General features: G+C 49.5%; 1 protein-coding gene across 1 annotated transcript; it reads right to left on the bottom strand.

Moving 5' to 3' along the window:
* Positions 1–2,781: 2,781 nt before the first annotated feature.
* Positions 2,782–11,565, bottom strand: LOC129071304 (apolipoprotein L3-like). Its single transcript, XM_054574498.1, has 5 exons — positions 10,642–11,565; positions 10,309–10,521; positions 8,766–8,929; positions 3,364–3,495; positions 2,782–2,884 (listed from the first exon to the last, which is right to left on the bottom strand). The coding sequence occupies exons 1-5, from the start codon at positions 11,518–11,520 to the stop codon at positions 2,782–2,784; spliced, it is 1,491 nt and encodes a 496-aa protein (XP_054430473.1). The 5' UTR covers positions 11,521–11,565.
* Positions 11,566–17,108: the final 5,543 nt, after the last annotated feature.

Genomic DNA, 17,108 nt, shown 5'->3' with positions numbered 1-17,108 from the left:
ATGTGGACGGTGAAGGTGGATGTGGGCTGCTTCCCTGGCCCTGCAGCTGATGGGCAAAGCAGGGTCACACAGCAGTGTGTCGCTGGCTCCACCCTTCCTGCTCGGCTGGTTTCCAGGACCTACTGGATTCTTAGACAGTTTCAGGAGCCTCCGCGGCAGCGTGCGGTGTGCTCTCACCCTGGTCCTTTCCGGGTGCAGCCTCCGGCCCGCCCTCCCTGCTCTGGCTCACCGGTCTCCTGTTACTGCTGACGTCAACGGCGGCAGCGCTGTGGCATTGTCCTCAAGGTCCCCTGGCTGCCCACGCACAGCTCCAACAGCAGAGATGTCTGTGCCCACAGTGCCACCTAGTGTTCCTGCAGAGGCTGCTGGCAAGGTCCAGTGCCCCAAAGACCCAGATTTCCGACCCACAGCCCTTGCTAGAGGACTCGGCCTGAGCCCCAGCAGGGGAAGCCTGAGTGGCCCCACTGTAGCTCCATCAGCCTCCTTTCTGACCCACGCTGGTCTTCTTTCAGATCCTGGGCCTCAGGTCTTCTTTGTCTCCCTCCCGGCCCCAGGCCTTTGCAGATGGACGTCCTCTGTCTCAAATACTCCCACCGCCACTGTGTTCCCTGTCCTCCGCAACCTTTGAATGTGACCTCAAATGCCACTTCTTCAGGGAAGCCTTCCTTGACTCCTCAAACTAAGCCAAGTGCCCCAATATGTAAGCTCTCTCTCCTTACTGTTGGATTGGCAGGTAGTGATGGAGGATCCAGAAGAAGAGATACCCACTGGCCAAAGCATTTCCAAACAGCAAATTCTTCACATTCCTCACGAGACTTGGTGCCTCCCCCGACAAGCTGCTCACTCACCATTTGTGCCCTTCAGAGGGCCCGTCAGACACGTGAGGGGCCACGTGTCTGATGGGCCCTCAGTGAGAAAGCCTCCGTGTGCTTCCAGGCTGCCCCGCTGAGCTCATGGTGGTCCGCGGCCACGCTGGCCTGAGTGGCTAGGAAAGGAACTTCTCCTCTGTTCTGTTTCCCACGGTTGGCTCACCTCGCTTGTGGCAAGCAGAGCTGCCCTTCCTTGCCTTGCCCACGTGGATCCGGCCCTCACCATGGGCCGCAGAAGGCAAACTCATGAGTGTTCGAGGTCGGCAGTGTCCCAGGAGGCCCGTCACCCCAAGAGCTGGTCATCAGTCCCGCATATTTCCTAATGTGTATTGTTTTAAAAGTTGAGGGAGCTCAGTAAGAGTGCATTCATTCAGGCACAGTGGGTAAGTCAGGGTCCATCTCACCAGGAAATACCGCGCAGGTATTGAAGAGAAGGGGAAGAGAGAGAAAATACAGTTGGCAGCCTCATTTCCAAAGTAGGAAATAACTGCCTGGTGGCTGTGCACTAAATCTGACCTGTGTGTGTGTGTGTGCGCGCGCACACACACATGCATGTGCAAAATAATTATACATGTATCGTCTATAGATTTATTTGCCAATATTTAAATTTCAAGGATTTTCACATCAAATAATCTATAATTCTAGGATCTCTTTAAACACGAGATGGGCAACACCCAGGCCCTCAGTCCTACTCAGCAACCTGAGGCTTGAGCAGAGTAGCCAGCTGGAGTTTCCAGCTCACCCCATTTCCTGTCTGGCCTCTTGGGGTGCCTGGGTTTGCAATCGCTGCTTTCCCTCCCTCCCCCTCTGCCTCCTGATGAGGGCCTACGTCTCCTGCCAGTACTGAGAACCTCCTTGGATGCTCACAACCCTGCAGGGTCCCTAACTTTACTTATCAGATGAAAAAAATGAGGTCCAGAGACAGGAAATGACTCACCCAGGGTCACCCAATGCGCGCTGGGCAGAGTACAGGTCAAGCCTGGGCAGCCTAACTCTGGGATTTAAGGGAAAATTGTGATTTTAATATTTCAGAAGTTTCTAAAGGAAGAAATGGATTCTATCGCATCCCTAACTAATTGTCCCTCACAGAGGCAGTGGCTGCTGGCAACAGCCTGGCTTGCGTGCTGCTTGTCTCTGCCCGTACAGAGGCCTGCGTTCACGCTCCCACAGATGGCTTTGTGTTTTAAGATGGTGCTAAGAAGCCAGGATCGTGCTACGGATGCTCCGCACTGTGCCCTCTCAGTGTCTGCGTCTGGAACACGTGGGTCCCCTGGGCCTCTCCCATCACCCCACAGTCCTAAAAGGAGGGCCAGGGAGGGGCAGCCCTGGGGTCTTCCTGCTCATGTCCTGTGTCGCTCCTCCGTTCTTCGGGCCTCAGCTCCCCCGCAGGACCTGACAGGAGACAAGGTGGGTGAAACAACTTCTCCATATTTGGAAAGAAATCCTCTTCCCCCATCAGGCCTTAGGAGCAGCGCCCCGGGCACATTCAGGAAATGGGGCAGGTTCCTGGGAGCAGTTCTGGCCCAGGTCACCTTAAAGGCGTCTTCCAAGCTCATTCCCATGGCAGAAGGCCACTTGGACAAAGGGCTAGGGCTCTGGCCTTCTGTGTTCTTCTGTGTTCTAGCTCTTCCTCCTCTGCTTTCTCCAAAGTGCTCAGGAAACAGCGCATGTCCCGCAGCTGCTGCCTTCTGGGGTTGCCTGGCCACGCCCCGATGGTCCGGGAACCCCTGCAGAGCCCAGCAGCCTCAACCTCCCATCCGCCACCTCCATTCCTCAGGGGCACGGAGACACAGCAAGAGAAGTCAGAGGACATTTAAATCCAGGCTCTGCTGCCTTAGCTGAGTTACCGCAACTTCCAGTGCCTCAGTTTCTCCATTTGTCAAATGGGGACAACGCTCCTGTTTTCAAAGGGTTATTCTGAGCCTGAGGTGAGAGGAAGGCCATCCTCCTCCCCGTCCCCACATCCCCGGGATCCCTGACCAGTGAGGCGCGGCTGCTGTCGTCTCTGCCGACGCCTGTGGCCAACCCGAGGACCTGTGTTACCGAGTCATAATCACCCCCAACTCCATGAGCTAAGATGCACCCCAAAGGGAAGCTGAAACCACGCAGGAGTAAATCGGCCGGCACCACCCTCTAGCTCAGCGCCCCCGCTCCACTGGCCCGGCCCAGACCTGCCGGAGCCCCCTGGAGTCACACAGGCCTGGCACTAGCAGGCTGTGTGCGCTGGTCATTCCTCCACTCTGGGCTCGCTTCCTGCCACTCCGTTTACCTCCACCCCCACCGCACCCCCAGCTCGGAGCACCCGCCGGCAGTGTGCTGGGTACACACTGAATTCAGTAGGTGCCCTTTTGCTGTTTTCTTTCTGCTTCACTCAAATACCACCAGTACAATGGTGCTGTATAATGTGGGTTTCCATTTGAAACAAATCTGGGGAAAGTTCTCACACAAACAGGAAACCTTAATACACGAAAAGCCGACCGCTGGGAGGCCCCACCGGCCCACCTCATTCCCGTTCTGGCCCTGCAGTGCTGAGTGAGCGGCCAGCTGCCCTCTTCTGTGCAGCCGGGGCTGCTTTAGCAGCTTGAGAACCTGTGGGTTTCCCATGAAGTCAGCCTCTTCCGTGCAGCTGTAAGCGCCAATGAGGAAGCTGTGAAGTCATTTCCCACTGTATTAAAATGATGGGATTAATTAAGAAGGCCACCCCCTCGATTTGCTTTTAGCTTGGATGAAAATAGCCTCTATGAAAAGCAAAAACTCACCAGGACTGACATCTCAAAGGGTGGACCAGGAACCATGGGGCCGAAGGCTGCAAAGCATCGACTGGCTGAGATACAAATGTTGGTGGCAGTTTCACTGGGGAGAAGTGTTCATCAGGATCACTCCAGTATGGGGCAGTACTCTAGTTATGAAGTGCCGTAGGTTTTGAGGGGTCTTGTCTCAGCCCAGCTTTCTCGTTTGCCTTGTTAAGGGTGGTGCCAGATCCCGCAGAGAGTAAGCCTTTGGGCATACACCTGTGCCATCAGGTGTCGAATACGCTGTACCTACTGTGTGCACCCAGACGTTTGTTTATCTTATTCCCTCTACCTGGGCCGCTTGAGTCCAACACCTGGAAAGTTCTAGGTCATCTTCCAAAGCCCAACGCAGGGAAATCCTCCTTGGAGAAACCCTCCAGAGTCCTTCCTGGCGGAGTTGACTGTCTCCAGCCACATGCCCTCTTTCGGCCTATCTCCCTTCTTCCAGACAATGGTGACTAGACTGTGGGTTTCCCCAGTGCATCTGTGTCCCCGGTGTCCTGTGCAAGGCCCAGACTCGATCAAGTAGGCAGAGGTGAATGGCTTTTCGAAAAGTAGAAGTGAAAAAGCACAAGTTGGTGAACAACCTTGGACACAGGGTGTTGGGAACCGGTTCACAGAAAACCTGAATTTTCTGCAGCGGCTCATCTGTGCTTGACTACACATCTTTTCTCTCTCTCTCTCTTTTTCAAAGATTTATTTGTTTGTTTGTTTATTTATTTTTAGAGAGAGGGGAAGCAGGGGAGGAAGAGAAGGAAGAAACAACAATATGACAGAGAAACATCGATCTGTTGCCTCTCACACACCCCCAACCAGGGACCTAGCCCACAACCCAAGCATATGCCCTGACTGGGAATCGAACTGGTGACCTTTCAGTCTGCAGAGCAACACCCAAACCACTGAGCCACACCAGTCAGGGCCACATCTTTTCTCTTAAAACAAAGAAGCTGAGGGAGGGGCAGACATTACAGAAACTCAAAAGCCACCAAGGAAGGAAGGGCACCCCTGAATCCGCCTGCTGGCGTGGAGAGCAGAGCAGACATCGCATGCTGGAGACTTACACTGAGGGCTTAGCGGGCAGTTTCGGGTTTAACCTCACAGTCTCTCTCAGAGGGGGGTATTTGCTTTATAAACAAGGAAATCGAGGCTCAGAGAGGAAAATGACTCTCCTGAGGTCTCAGGGAGAAATAGAAACCCAGGTGGGACTCCGAAGTTGGTGGTCTTCACGATTCCGATTCACCTACAAGGGGAAAGGGTGGGAGTGGGCCTGGAACACAGTGGCCCAGACTCACCCTCCCTGGAAGGGCCCGTTTCACTCAGACAAATGTCACGAAGCACCCTGGACCTCTAATAGCCTGTGAAGGGACAAAGGGATGGGTATTACTACATCACAAGAGCACTCTACAGTTTGCAATTCATTAACTTCCTCATCGTGTACTTCTGAGGAAGGACAGAATGCTTACCTCATGACATAGGTAAGGAAACTAAGGCAAGGGCAGGGATAATGACTTGCTCAACATCACACAGCAAGTCAGTGAAGGAACAAAGGCTCAAAAATAATTTCAGTGAAGCTCTTAGATAACAACCACACGCTCTGGACAAAGTTCAGTGCTCGGGAAAATGAGCAAAAGCAGGGAGATTTTGAGGGAAGTCAAAATATGGATGAAATGATGAGCAGAGTGAAGGCTCCATTTTTACAGCAAAAAGTCCAATGAAAAGCCCGCCATCTTTCTGGCCTGAAAAACCAGAGGCCAGAGTCCGGGGCATGACTGCAGGGGAGGGCGGGACAGATAGGGCTCCAGGAGAGGAGCGGAGCCCAATACATCATTTAAATATTCATCAAAGCTGAGGCCCTGGCCACCTGGACCAACAGGAAGAGAATTCAGAAAAGACTCAGGCAATAGATTTGTGAAATTCACACTTAAGATAGAGCAGACTGGGTGAGGCGTGCAACTCCGGGTAGAGGGCCGCGGCTCCCCCATCAGCTGTTCGTTCCCAAAGCCCGTTTCCGTGGCCTTTGAGATTCCAGGCATCCAGGAATTTGTGCTTCCACGGCAGCAGGAATCTTCCTCCCTGCACCTCTTTCCACACGACGACGAGGTAACCCTCTGACAGCAGGTAGCCTCTGTCCGCCTCATCTCATTTCACACCTGTCCAGAGATCACCTTGCCTGCTCTCTTAAGTTGGTCCTGCTCCTCCTCAAGCTTGGAGAGGGTTCACCTTGTTCTGCCTGAGTGCCTTCCTTCCTTGTCCTTTATTTTTACTTTGGGGTTGAGACCTCAGTTTCCCAGGAGACGCTTCTGGAGTCCATCTTGCAGGGCCGACCCTACGGAAAGAGGAGAAACCTAGAACTATGGGATCTGCCAGAGGCTCTCACTGCGGAAACAAGTCGAGCCCCCCTCACCTCCCAGAGTGGGGTGAGTCCATCCAGAAGGTCTTTCCCACCAACCCACCATTTAACTTTGACCTGAATGCCACCCGCAGCTCCCATCCCTGGGTCCCTTGAATGTGTCCCATCGTCTTTTACCTCTTTCCCTCTGAGTCTCATCCCAGCACCCTCCTGCATACACTGCTCAAGGTACAGGCCAATCTTCCCTCCCCATCTACATCTTTGTCACCACGAACCTCACAAATTTACTTCTGAAATACTTTATTCTGATCTCCCTACGCATATCTGCTCTGAGCTTAACGGCCCCTCTGGGGTTCTTATTAAACCTCTATCCAGCCTTGAGATAGTGCCTTTTGATCATCTCCTCCATCCCTGCCCCCTTAGTGGGAGTTAAATGCCCCCTTCATCCTCTTTGCGCTCTGCCCCTTCCAGGATCTAACAGTGAACACATCCCTGGCAGCAACAAGTCAGGGGTGGTTGTAGCCTCTGCTGCCCCTCATTGCTTCATGTTTGCACATGCGAAATATTGAGAAAGAAACCCAGTGGAGCATGAGAAACATAGACACCATGCTGAGGCCCTCTGCTACAGGACATCACTTCACGATGAAGTGGGTAGAAATTATTTGAGTTTGTCTCCAACTGGAGATGTTGTGAGTGCACTTGCTGCTGTGTATGGGGCCCTTGGATCCGGAACAGGTGGCAGAAGGCCATTTTTGTTTGTCTGAGAAGAGTGCATGCATGTATGATAGTCACCATACATAGTAAACACAAAATCAGGCGGCCTCTTGACCTGAGACTTTCCCCCACGGGTTTCTGTCCCTATTGCCCATTCTTCTTCCTCATCCCTTTAAGATGGCCTCATGCCTGAGAGGTGGTGGCTGAAAACCCAGCCTGTCACTTGTCCTGATGAACTCTTTGCTGTGATGGCTTGTTGCTGGGCCTCAGATCTGGAAGAGAGGCCCAGGTTCCAGCAGCTGGTTCAGTGTCTCCCAGGGTTCCCTGCAGCCCTGGGGGCCTAGGTGTGACTCGCTCCTCACAGCCCCACAGCATCCGGGGGCAGGTGCCTGTCAGGCCCCCTGGGAGCCAGCACAGATGCTCCCCCCATCAAGCCACGCCAGCAAAGCGCATCTGACATCTGTGTTCCAGGATACCATGCCTTTGGATGTTGTAGAACCTGAACTCATTAAGGTAGACATGATAATATGGAATATTTTCTAGACATCACTTTTATTGGATTGAACTGAAAAGGTTTTTGTAAATTTTCGGCCAAAGGATTTTATTTTAAAGATTTTTAAATTTTATTTTTAAAGAGAGGGGGAGGGAGGGAGAAAGAGAGGGAAAGAAATATTGATGTGAGAGAGGAACATCGATTGGTGGCCCCTTGTACTGGCCCCAGCTGGGGACCAAACGTGCAACCCAGGCCTGTGCCCTGAATGGGAATCTAACCAGTGACCTTACACTTTGTGAAATGATGCCCAACAAACTGAGCCACACCAGTCAGGGCAGCCAAAAACTTCTAAAACATAGTTGCTTTGGTCTAGCAGTACATTCTTACAAAATAAATAAACAGTTTTTAAAAGGGTTTAAATACTTGGAATAGCCATTTAGTGCTAACTGCTTTTTATTTTTGACTTAAGGTAATGTAGGTGATTCACCTTTAAAGTTTAAAAAATATTTATTACATGTCTTGGGAACGTTTAGTCTTCAAGATGCAATACTTTTTTTAGGAAAAGAAAAACAGCATAAAAAGAAGATGGAGACATAGGTAGAGACACTTTGCCTCCTTGCACAACCAAAAGAAGAACAACAACAAATTTAAAAACAAAGCATAATCAGAACTTCCAGAAAATCGAACTATAAGAAAATCTGACAACCAAGGAGTTAAAGAAGAAACATTCATCCAGACCGATAGGAGGCGCAGAGACGGGCAGCCGGGGTGGAGAGGATGCACAGCAAGGCGGACTGGGTGGCCCCACGTTTGCGTGTGGCTAAAACAGGAAGGACAGCTACGGGGAGACAACTCTAATAGCATAATCAATAAAATTATTTAAAAAAGAAAAAAAAGGAAGAAAAACATCATAAAAAGGCTTCTGCTTTGCCTTGTACAGGAAAAGGCAATGTTGGAGGGAGGACACTTGAAAGCTAGAAGGAAAAAAATAAATTTTAAAAATTCTTATTAAAAACAGAAACTGCTCTTCTGTGGAAAATTGTTTCTGTTTTATTTTTAATAAAAAGAAGTTCTGCTTTTTTTATTTTTGAGGAGAAAGGGGTTGAGTTCATTGAAACATCTTGAATTTGGCAGAAATTAGCTTTTGTAGGAGACAGAAGTGGGTTTGAGGCAGATCAGTAGTCACAATGACAACTTTGTTTATTTATATTCTCTGATGATAGAGTTTCAGGAGGTGAAATCATGTTTCAGAGTCTGAGGACCCCTCTGACCTCACCTAGAATAGCGCTGCCCACGGAGCGGGCGCTGGAGTTGTGGTTAAAAACTGTAAACGGGTCAATTTTGTGCTTATCTTTAAGACTGGCTTAAGTAAAAAATTGTATTTTAAAACACTTTAATCACAGGATTTGTTTTTTATTAAAAAAGAAAAAAGAATAAAAGGAAAGAAAAAAAAAAGAAGAAAAGGAGCAGCGGTCCTGGAGAACCAGGCCAAGGCTGAGGGGCGGCCTCAGGGAGCACCGCCCCGGCCCCCGTCCCTGCGCGCTTGCCCTCCCTCCTTGAACTGCGCCTGCAGCGCCTGGAGCTGGGCCTCCACTCTCTTCAGCTTGTGGTCTGCATCTGCTTTGCCCTGCAGCAGCACCTTCACCTCACTGGCCAGCTCCCCTCGCTCAGTCTCCAGGGCCGGCTTGGCCTGCTCCAGGCTGGCTTTGACCTGGCAGGGAGGAAGCACAGCTGTGAAGAGGGGCACCCATGCCCTGTCATGGAGCTGGTCTCTCCAGTGTCCCAGGAAGAACCACGGGACTCAGATCCAGATGCTCCTGCCTCTGTTGCGAAAGGGATTTGGGGGAAGTCTCGGAGCTGCCCGTTACCAAGAGTCTAGGTCTCAGAAGGCTCCCACCTGATCTGTCCCCATCACTCAACTGGTTGTGACACCCAGCATGTGTCCTCCTGTCTGAGGGCCTCAGGGCAGATGAGAACGTGCCTGGACATCTGGCCAGTGAGAAGCAGAACTCACTGGCCATAACCACACACCTCAGAAGACCACCTAGAACCTGGAAACTGCTTCCATATGAGCCTCATGTGTGAGAGGCAGAGGGACACTCAGGGCACAAGCATCTTGGAGGGACCCCTCCTCTCCTGGCCCCAAATCACAGCCGGAGGTGCTGATTACACACAGTCTCCTTTCACCCCAGGGAGCCTTGCTACTTAAGGAAGCCCTGCAGGGACTCCTTTCATAGGGAACCACCCCACTCATCCCTGGAGCTCCCCCAGTGTGTTTTGGTCCCCTCCCAATGCTGGCCCTGCGCTGCCCTGTGGGCCAGAGGGCAGTGCCCCCGAGAGCCCCATGGCCCCGTCCACCTCCTGCAGCTGAGCCATCTCAGCCTCCATGCTTTTCAGCTTCTTCTCGTTTTCCAAGGCCTGCGCCAGGATGTCCTTGCTGGAGGCCAGCGGGTCCTCCAGCTCTCGAATGTAGTCCTTCTTCTGGACTTGGGGGTGGGGAGGAGATGCTGGACACCCCCAACCCAGTGGCCGCCCTCCTGCCCCTGCCCCGCCATCTGCCCTCCCACCTCCTCCAGGAACAACCAGCAATAGGAGCTTGTGGCTGCTTTTCACCCTGACACCACCCTGGACACCACCATTAACCAGCTTAACTAGAAGGGCTAAATAATGGTTCAAGCAAACTGTCTCTTTGACCTCTTCTATTTGCACAACTCTTGACTATTATGATCCACAGTCCCACTCTGGGCATGTTCCCCACGGTGCGCATATCAGCCCCAGCTCAATGGGTTCCACTCTGCAGCTCCCTGGGCACCGGGATCCTGCACTGCTGCACTGTCCCCAGCACACGGCGGTTCCCCTGCCAGGTCACCCCGACCACAGCGCAGGACTCCTTCCCTGTGTTAGCCAATGAGAATCACTGAACAGAAAACCCCTGATAGAGCCCCTGACTCCCCCGCCCTTCCTGAGGACAGAGGACTGGAAGAAATGGCCAAGGACCCCTGGACAACCCAGGTAGAGGAAGGAGAGAGAGGAAGCCTGCTGGGAACGTGGGTGGCCCCAGACCGGGGAGAGCAAGAGGGACATACACACCTGCCTGACCAGCTGCTGCTGCTTCTCCTCACTCTGCTCATCCCGTCCCTGCAGGCCCTGCTCGAACTGGGCCTTCACGGCCTGCAGGTTCCCCTCCAGTCGCAGGTTGGCATCCTCCGTGGCCTGCAGCTCATCCTCCAGCTCCTCGAGCTGGGTCTTCATCTCTTCTACCTGCTGCTCCAGGGCCCGCTTAGACTTCTCCAGCTCGTGGACCTGCCACCCGAGGGAACCCACGTCGTGAGCAGAGGGACAGGACGTCCCCAAGGTCCCTGCCTCATGTCTGTTCACCTACAAGTCCTCTGTACTGTCCCCCTTGGCCCCTCCCAAACTCACACTCTTGTCCACGTCATCCTTGGAGCTCGTGAGCTCCTCTATCTCCGTGCGGAACTGCTTGTTGAGCTGCTCCAGCTCTGCCTCCTGCAGAGTCTTGTGAATGTGCATGAATTCCTTTAATTTACTCTCCAGCTGTTGGGCCTGCTGCCTCAGCTCTTCAGCCGACTGTGCCTTTGACCCCTCATGCAAGTGATTTGCCTCTTTAACAAGGTTGATCACATCCACCAGAAGTGTGAGAACCACAGAGGCTCCCTCAGAGACCCTGGTTTCTTTGGTCCTTGTCAGAACTGTGCCTCCAAAAGCTTCCTGCAGCTCCTTGCGGCTTTCATTTGAGATATTCCCAGTGGTCATGAACACCTTGGCCTTGGCTACTAAGTTAGGGTTGACTTTGGCCTGCTTATAGGCCTTGATGTTCTTCACAATGTCTTGCAGGGCTTTATAGCAAGACTCTGTTAAGGCATCTATTTCAGATTTTCTCTGACGTACATGCTCTATGACCATGTTCCATTGATTGATGCTGGTTGACATTAGGCTACTGGCTTCACCTTTTGCTGATTGGTTCTCTATGTGTTCCACGATGCTGGAGGACACTCTGGTGACAGCTGCTGCTGCCCCCAGGCCTACCCCGGTTGCCATAAGCACCAGACTGGTCCCTGCTGTCAGAGGTGCCAGGAACAGGCCACCGATGGTCAGAATACCAGAAACAGCACTGGTGGAAGTGGCCACCATGTTGGTGATGGTACAGTCCCTGTGCACCTTGTCGACCTTGTCTGCCAGCGCGTAGAGCTTCCCTATGCGCTTCTCGAGCTCCTGTTTCACCTGAGGAAACTCCTTCATAAACATCTCCCTAAGCTGGTGGTCTTCGTGTTCCGTAGCCATGAGTCCTTTCAGCTTGTTCAAGTCTTCATAAAGCACATCAAACTTACCCCTGTAATAGTGAAGGTCAAGGGATTAAGAACGGCAGTTTACCTGTCTGTAAAATGGGCTCAATAAGATTCATCTTGCATAATTCCAAAGTTTTGACTATAAATCAAATGGGAAAGAATTTTACAAATGCAAAAATTTTTCCTTCAACATTAAACACATATTTTGTCTCTGGTACATGCTCCATAGCATTTATCTGATCAGGGAATAAATAAAGGAAAGTCCTTCTAGGATTCTCTGACATGGTAAGTATTTGATGAACATCGCTTCTCACTCAGAGCAGGTCGATCCCATCACCACTGAAGTGTTTGTGGACGAGGAACTCCAAGAGTGAACAAGGGAGAGTGGGGTTGTAGTAAAATAAAACCCTCATTCAGATAATTTTAGAGCACTACTTTAGAGCATTCCTGGTGTGCCACGTGAATTTTTAAAACATGTAATACCTGACTATTTAGTAAGGTGCACTGACCTCTTTTCCCTTAGATTGTCAAAAATTAACAAACAATGAACAAACAAAAACAGTAGAAAACATAACAATAGTCACCTGGCGTGAATGAATTAAAACTACACCTATAGTTTTGGTCCGACAGGCAAAAATTACAACATTTTCTGGCATGCCATAGACTTTCAGTAATTAGTTGGTGTGTGCCATGAGATGGCAAAGGTTGAAAATCCCTGTCTTAAAGTGCGGTGCAGACTTGACCTGACCGCAGAGAGGTCTGTCCTTTGTCTTATATACTGGGATGTGATCACTGGGTCCCTCGAATGCCCTCACTGATGGGAGCCCTTGTTTGCCTGGCCTGTGGTCTCTGACAGTGTGACAAGGTAATGTATGATGGAGGCTTTGAGTCACATGGTATCATTTCTGGCCAAAAAAGGAACTAGAAACTAAAGGCATGTCTTTTTTATTTTTAATGAGAAAACAAATTAAATTTTGATGTTTCCAAATGTTTAAATATTTATACTTTTTAAAACATTTTGACAAGATTTTATTTATTTATTTTTAGAGGGGGGAAGGGAGAGAGAAAGAGAGGGAGAGAAACACCAATGTGTGGTTGCCTCTCGCGTGCCACCATGGGGGACCTGGCCTGCAACCCAGGCCCGTGCCCTGACTGGGAATCGACCTGGTGACCCTTTGATCCACAGTCTGGTGCTCAATCCACTGAGCCACACCAGCCAGGGCTAAATATTTATACTTTTTAACAAAATAGTTAAAATAGAAAAAAATTTTTTTTTAAAGTTTTACTTGTTGATTTTTAGAGAGAGAGGAAGGGAGAGAGACACACACATGGATTTGTTGTTCTGCTTATTTATGCATTCACTCCTTGACTCTTGTGTGTGCCCTGATGGGGGATGGAACACATTGTTGGCTTACTGATACGGCACTCTCACCCACTGAGCAACCCAGCCAGGGCCAATAAAAATAGTTTTAAAAGAAAAAATACAAACAAAATCTGATTCTACACAGATTAACTTTAGTCTGTAGAAGATGGAGACCAGATTACCTTTTAGAATCAATGAGTAAAATATTCAAGGAAAGACCAAATGAATCCAAGAGAACTTAAAAATAGTACAAAACAAAAATAAAAAAACCCTGGACCGTTACCTCTCTCGCACACTCCACAGGGGACCTGGCCCACAACCTAGGCATATGCCCAGACCAGGAATCGAACTGTGGCCTTTCTGTTTGCAGTACAATGCCCAAAAACTGAGCAACGCCCGTCAGGGCTGAAAAGTGACGTTAAAAATCTGGTTTTTAAACACTATCCAAAGTTAACTCTACTATATTTCTTTAATACTTTAGACTTATTCCATGAATGACAAATAAAAGGTGACTTTTTCCAATGCTAATATATTAAACATACCAGGTAACTAGTAACATAACTGGTAACATTTTTCACTTATAAACCTCAAGGGTATAAACATTACAAATGATAAAATTAAAATAAATGTCTTGAATATAATATTTGATCATAGAGAACTGCCATTTTCATGGTTATACATATTCCCTTAGGTAAAATATTTACCTATAGCTGTGTCTATAAAGACAAAACAGCATAGTATGGGATGTCCTTTAATGAAATCATGGAAGCTACTGAATTACTAGTACTACTTTTTCTCTTAAGTGGGTGACTATATGACTTCACAGTTTCAGCCTAGAGCTTTATATGAAGTTAGTGCTCAAAAAACACTGGTGGCTTATTTGGGAAGAGGAATGTGTCTTCATCTGTACAACCTCTCCATTTGTCTTTCTCGCCTCACTTCAGATGGGCAATATTAAGAATTTTCTTATTTGAAAGATGCTGTTTACACTATCATGACATAAGCCCCAGACTGGGAAAAGGTATTGGGAAAACATATTTCTGATGAATGACTGGTATCTAAAACAAATTTTAAAACTCTCATAACTCAGAAGGTATACAGACCAATTGTTTTAAGGGATAAACAATTTGAACAATTTGTGAAAGATTTATGGGTGGTAAATAAACACATGAAAAAAAATGTTTACATCATTAGTCATTAGGGAAATGTCAGTTCAAGCTACAAAGAGATATCCCTACAAACCAACCAGGAAGGCAAAAACCGCAAAACTCTCAATGTTGAGTGTCAGTAAGAATGCAGAGCAACTGGACTTCTTATGTTCTGTTGCTGGAATGTATCATGTTTCAACCGCTTTGGAAACTAGTCTGGCAGTCATAAAGTTAAACATGCATTTAGCCCTGGCTGGTGTGGCTCAGTGGACTGAGTGCCAGCCTATGAACCAAAAGATCACAGGTTTGATTCCCAGTCAGGTCAGGGCGCACGCCAAGGTTGCTGGTCAGGTTCCCAGTAGGGGGCACGCGAGAGGCAACCACACACTGATGTTTCTCTCCCTCTCTTTCTCTCACCCTTCCGCTGTCTCTAAAAATAAATAAATAAAACCTTAAAAAAACCCAAACAAACATGGATTTACATTATGAAATACCAATCCACTTTCAGGTATTTGCCCAAAAGTAATGAAAAGGCAAACAAGACCTGTAGGCTCACTTTTATAGCAGCTTTCTGCATAATTATTAAAAACTGGATACCCAAATGTCCATGAATGGGCCTCTGGACAGGATGATTGCGTGTGCTCCCTCACCCTTGACCCCAAAGTACACGCTAAGGCCTTCCCCATAATCCTATCAGATGACCTGCTGTTGCCATTGAAGAGAGATATGACAAATCAGAGACTCTAAGACACAAACCCAGAGCCCCAGAGCTGGGCAGGGACAGTCAGATTCAATGAACACCGCCCAGCTCCATCCAGCCTCTCTGCCATCTGGGCCAGCAGGACCCTGCACTGTTTGGTACAGGCCCTTACTTAGGGAGAGAGAGCCCACTAGCGAAATCCTCGGGGACACCAAATGTACCAGGGTGTTTCTGGCTTATCCCCAAGCAAGTCCTGCTTGCCTCTCAACCCCAAGAATAAGACTCTAAGCCTCTCCCTGTGTCTTCTCAAAAATCTTTTTAAACGTTTATGTTAACTGAGTACCTACTATGTGTCGGTCATTAGGGCAAGCAATTTAAATGCATTATCTTATTTTCCTCACAATGAAATTGAACAGATGAGTAAGACATTGAGTCATTAAGTAACCTTTCCCCTGTGGGTTCCCTCTCTTCTCAACCTGAGGCCGTTCAGTGCCAACAAATGATATGAAGGAAGTCTTCCTCATGGATTGTTGAGGAGAAACATATTCATCCCCAGTGACAGGATCCTGCCTGGAGGGGGTAAGTATGACAGAGGAGACTAGATCCAGGGGAGATCTGGGTGGCAGTACAAGCGTCTCCCGGAGGTCACCTGGGCACATTGTCCACAGACGCACATTTCTTCCAGGCTTCGTCTTTCAGCAGCCTTTGCAGTTTCTCTATGCCCGTTGTGTTCAGTAAAAGCTCAGGGGCACCAAGAGTCACTTGGCTCTCTAGGTGGAAAGAAATAAGAATAAGGTGAGAAGAAATTTTGGTAGAACGTAAATAGCATCGCGTATAAGTAAGTTGGTTAAATGTTAATCCTCCTGAGCAGCTCTCGCCTGGGGTGCTTCTGGTGGCCCACCTGGGGTTGAGGGCTGAACAGGGTTCTCAGAATCCATAGGGTGAGGCGCTGACACCCCATGGGAGTGCAATTTGAAATTACCTTTAAGGAGGTTATTACGGTTTAATGAGGTCCTACATGTGGGGCAATAAACCATTGTCACTGGTGTGCTTACAGGAAGAGGGAGAGACACCGGATCTCTCTCTCCCCCCCGCCCCGCACCCCCCACACACACAGAGGCAAAGCCATGGGAGGACAGGGCAGGAGAGCAGCCGTCTGCGCCCCAGGAAGAGGGGCCTCGCCAGCAGCAGCCCTGCCAGCACCTTGACCTGGGACTTCTGGCCTCCAGAATTTACTGTCTACCTCCTGGGATCTCAATGTGTTCAGGATTTTACCATGTTGACCATTGAGAAAGACAGCCCAGGGCACATGTGGTGTGTTACCTACCATGTCCAGCAGGGCCTGGGCAGCACCCAGTAAACAACTGTGCTCCTGTTTCCACAGGGAAACAAGTGAATATTCACCTTAAATGGGAGAAATCATGTAACGACGGTAAACGTTCTCAAGTCAGCGCAGAGCAAGATGACTTTTTGGCAAGGGTTGCGAAAAAATGTTTGGCTCTCAGGGATTTGGAGGCTGTGGAGCGGCAGCTGAGAGACTGGGGACGGGTGTGTATATTGTGTGTGCAGAGACATGAGGTAGAATGGGATCCCCGCTACACTCACACAAGAGAACTGTTCTCATTTCACAGAAAAAGAAAGGGAAACTCAGGATAAGTGACGGCCCAAAGACAACAAGCTCCGAGGTTGAATCCAAGGTCAATGTCAGACATTTCTTTACATGAATTTGCTGCCTCCTTACGTGTTCAAAAGTCATGTGACTTCTGCATCCCACTCTGTAGTATACCTGGGGTGTGTTCTTTTAAATTGAAAGATATTTCAGAACATGCACCACCGATTTCAGGAAAACTACCGGGCAAAGAAGCCTCTTCCTGCTCATCACCGATGCTCCAAGATGGCAGTGGAGGGGGTGTCATTTTAAATTTTTTAAAGATTTTTAAAATTTAATTTTAGAAAGAATAAAACTGAGGGAGAAAGAGATTAAGTTTTCTCTTGAAAAGTTATTAATCATTGCCTCTCGCACACACCGGGACCGGGGACCAATTCCGCAACCCATGCGTGTGCCCTGACAGGGAACGAACCTCTGACCTTTGGCTTTGCGAGAACCCCCAACCCGCTAACCACACTGGTCAGGGCTGGAGGGGCGTATGCGGGCAATTAGGGGTCTGGACCCTCAGCTCTAATCCTGTGATCAATAAATACCACCTCTCTCACCTCCAGGCTGGTGTCGGGGGCACAGCAACCTCTGCCCCCAGGCGCGCCCATTTCTTAAAGGAGTGGTCACCTTATTTCTCCTCAGGAAGCCCCCGCTCCAGCCCTCCCTCAGGGGTCCCAGGCCGGCTCAGTGGCTCCTGGCTTCTGGTCCTTCCCCC

Source organism: Pteronotus mesoamericanus, unplaced genomic scaffold (assembly GCF_021234165.1).
Source record: "Pteronotus mesoamericanus isolate MK-2021 breed Mesoamerican mustached bat unplaced genomic scaffold, CSHL_Meso_final contig_263, whole genome shotgun sequence".
Classification (NCBI taxonomy): domain Eukaryota; kingdom Metazoa; phylum Chordata; class Mammalia; order Chiroptera; family Mormoopidae; genus Pteronotus; species Pteronotus mesoamericanus.
The sequence above is the reverse complement of the archived record's forward strand: the minus strand, read 5'-3'. Positions and strand labels throughout refer to the sequence as shown.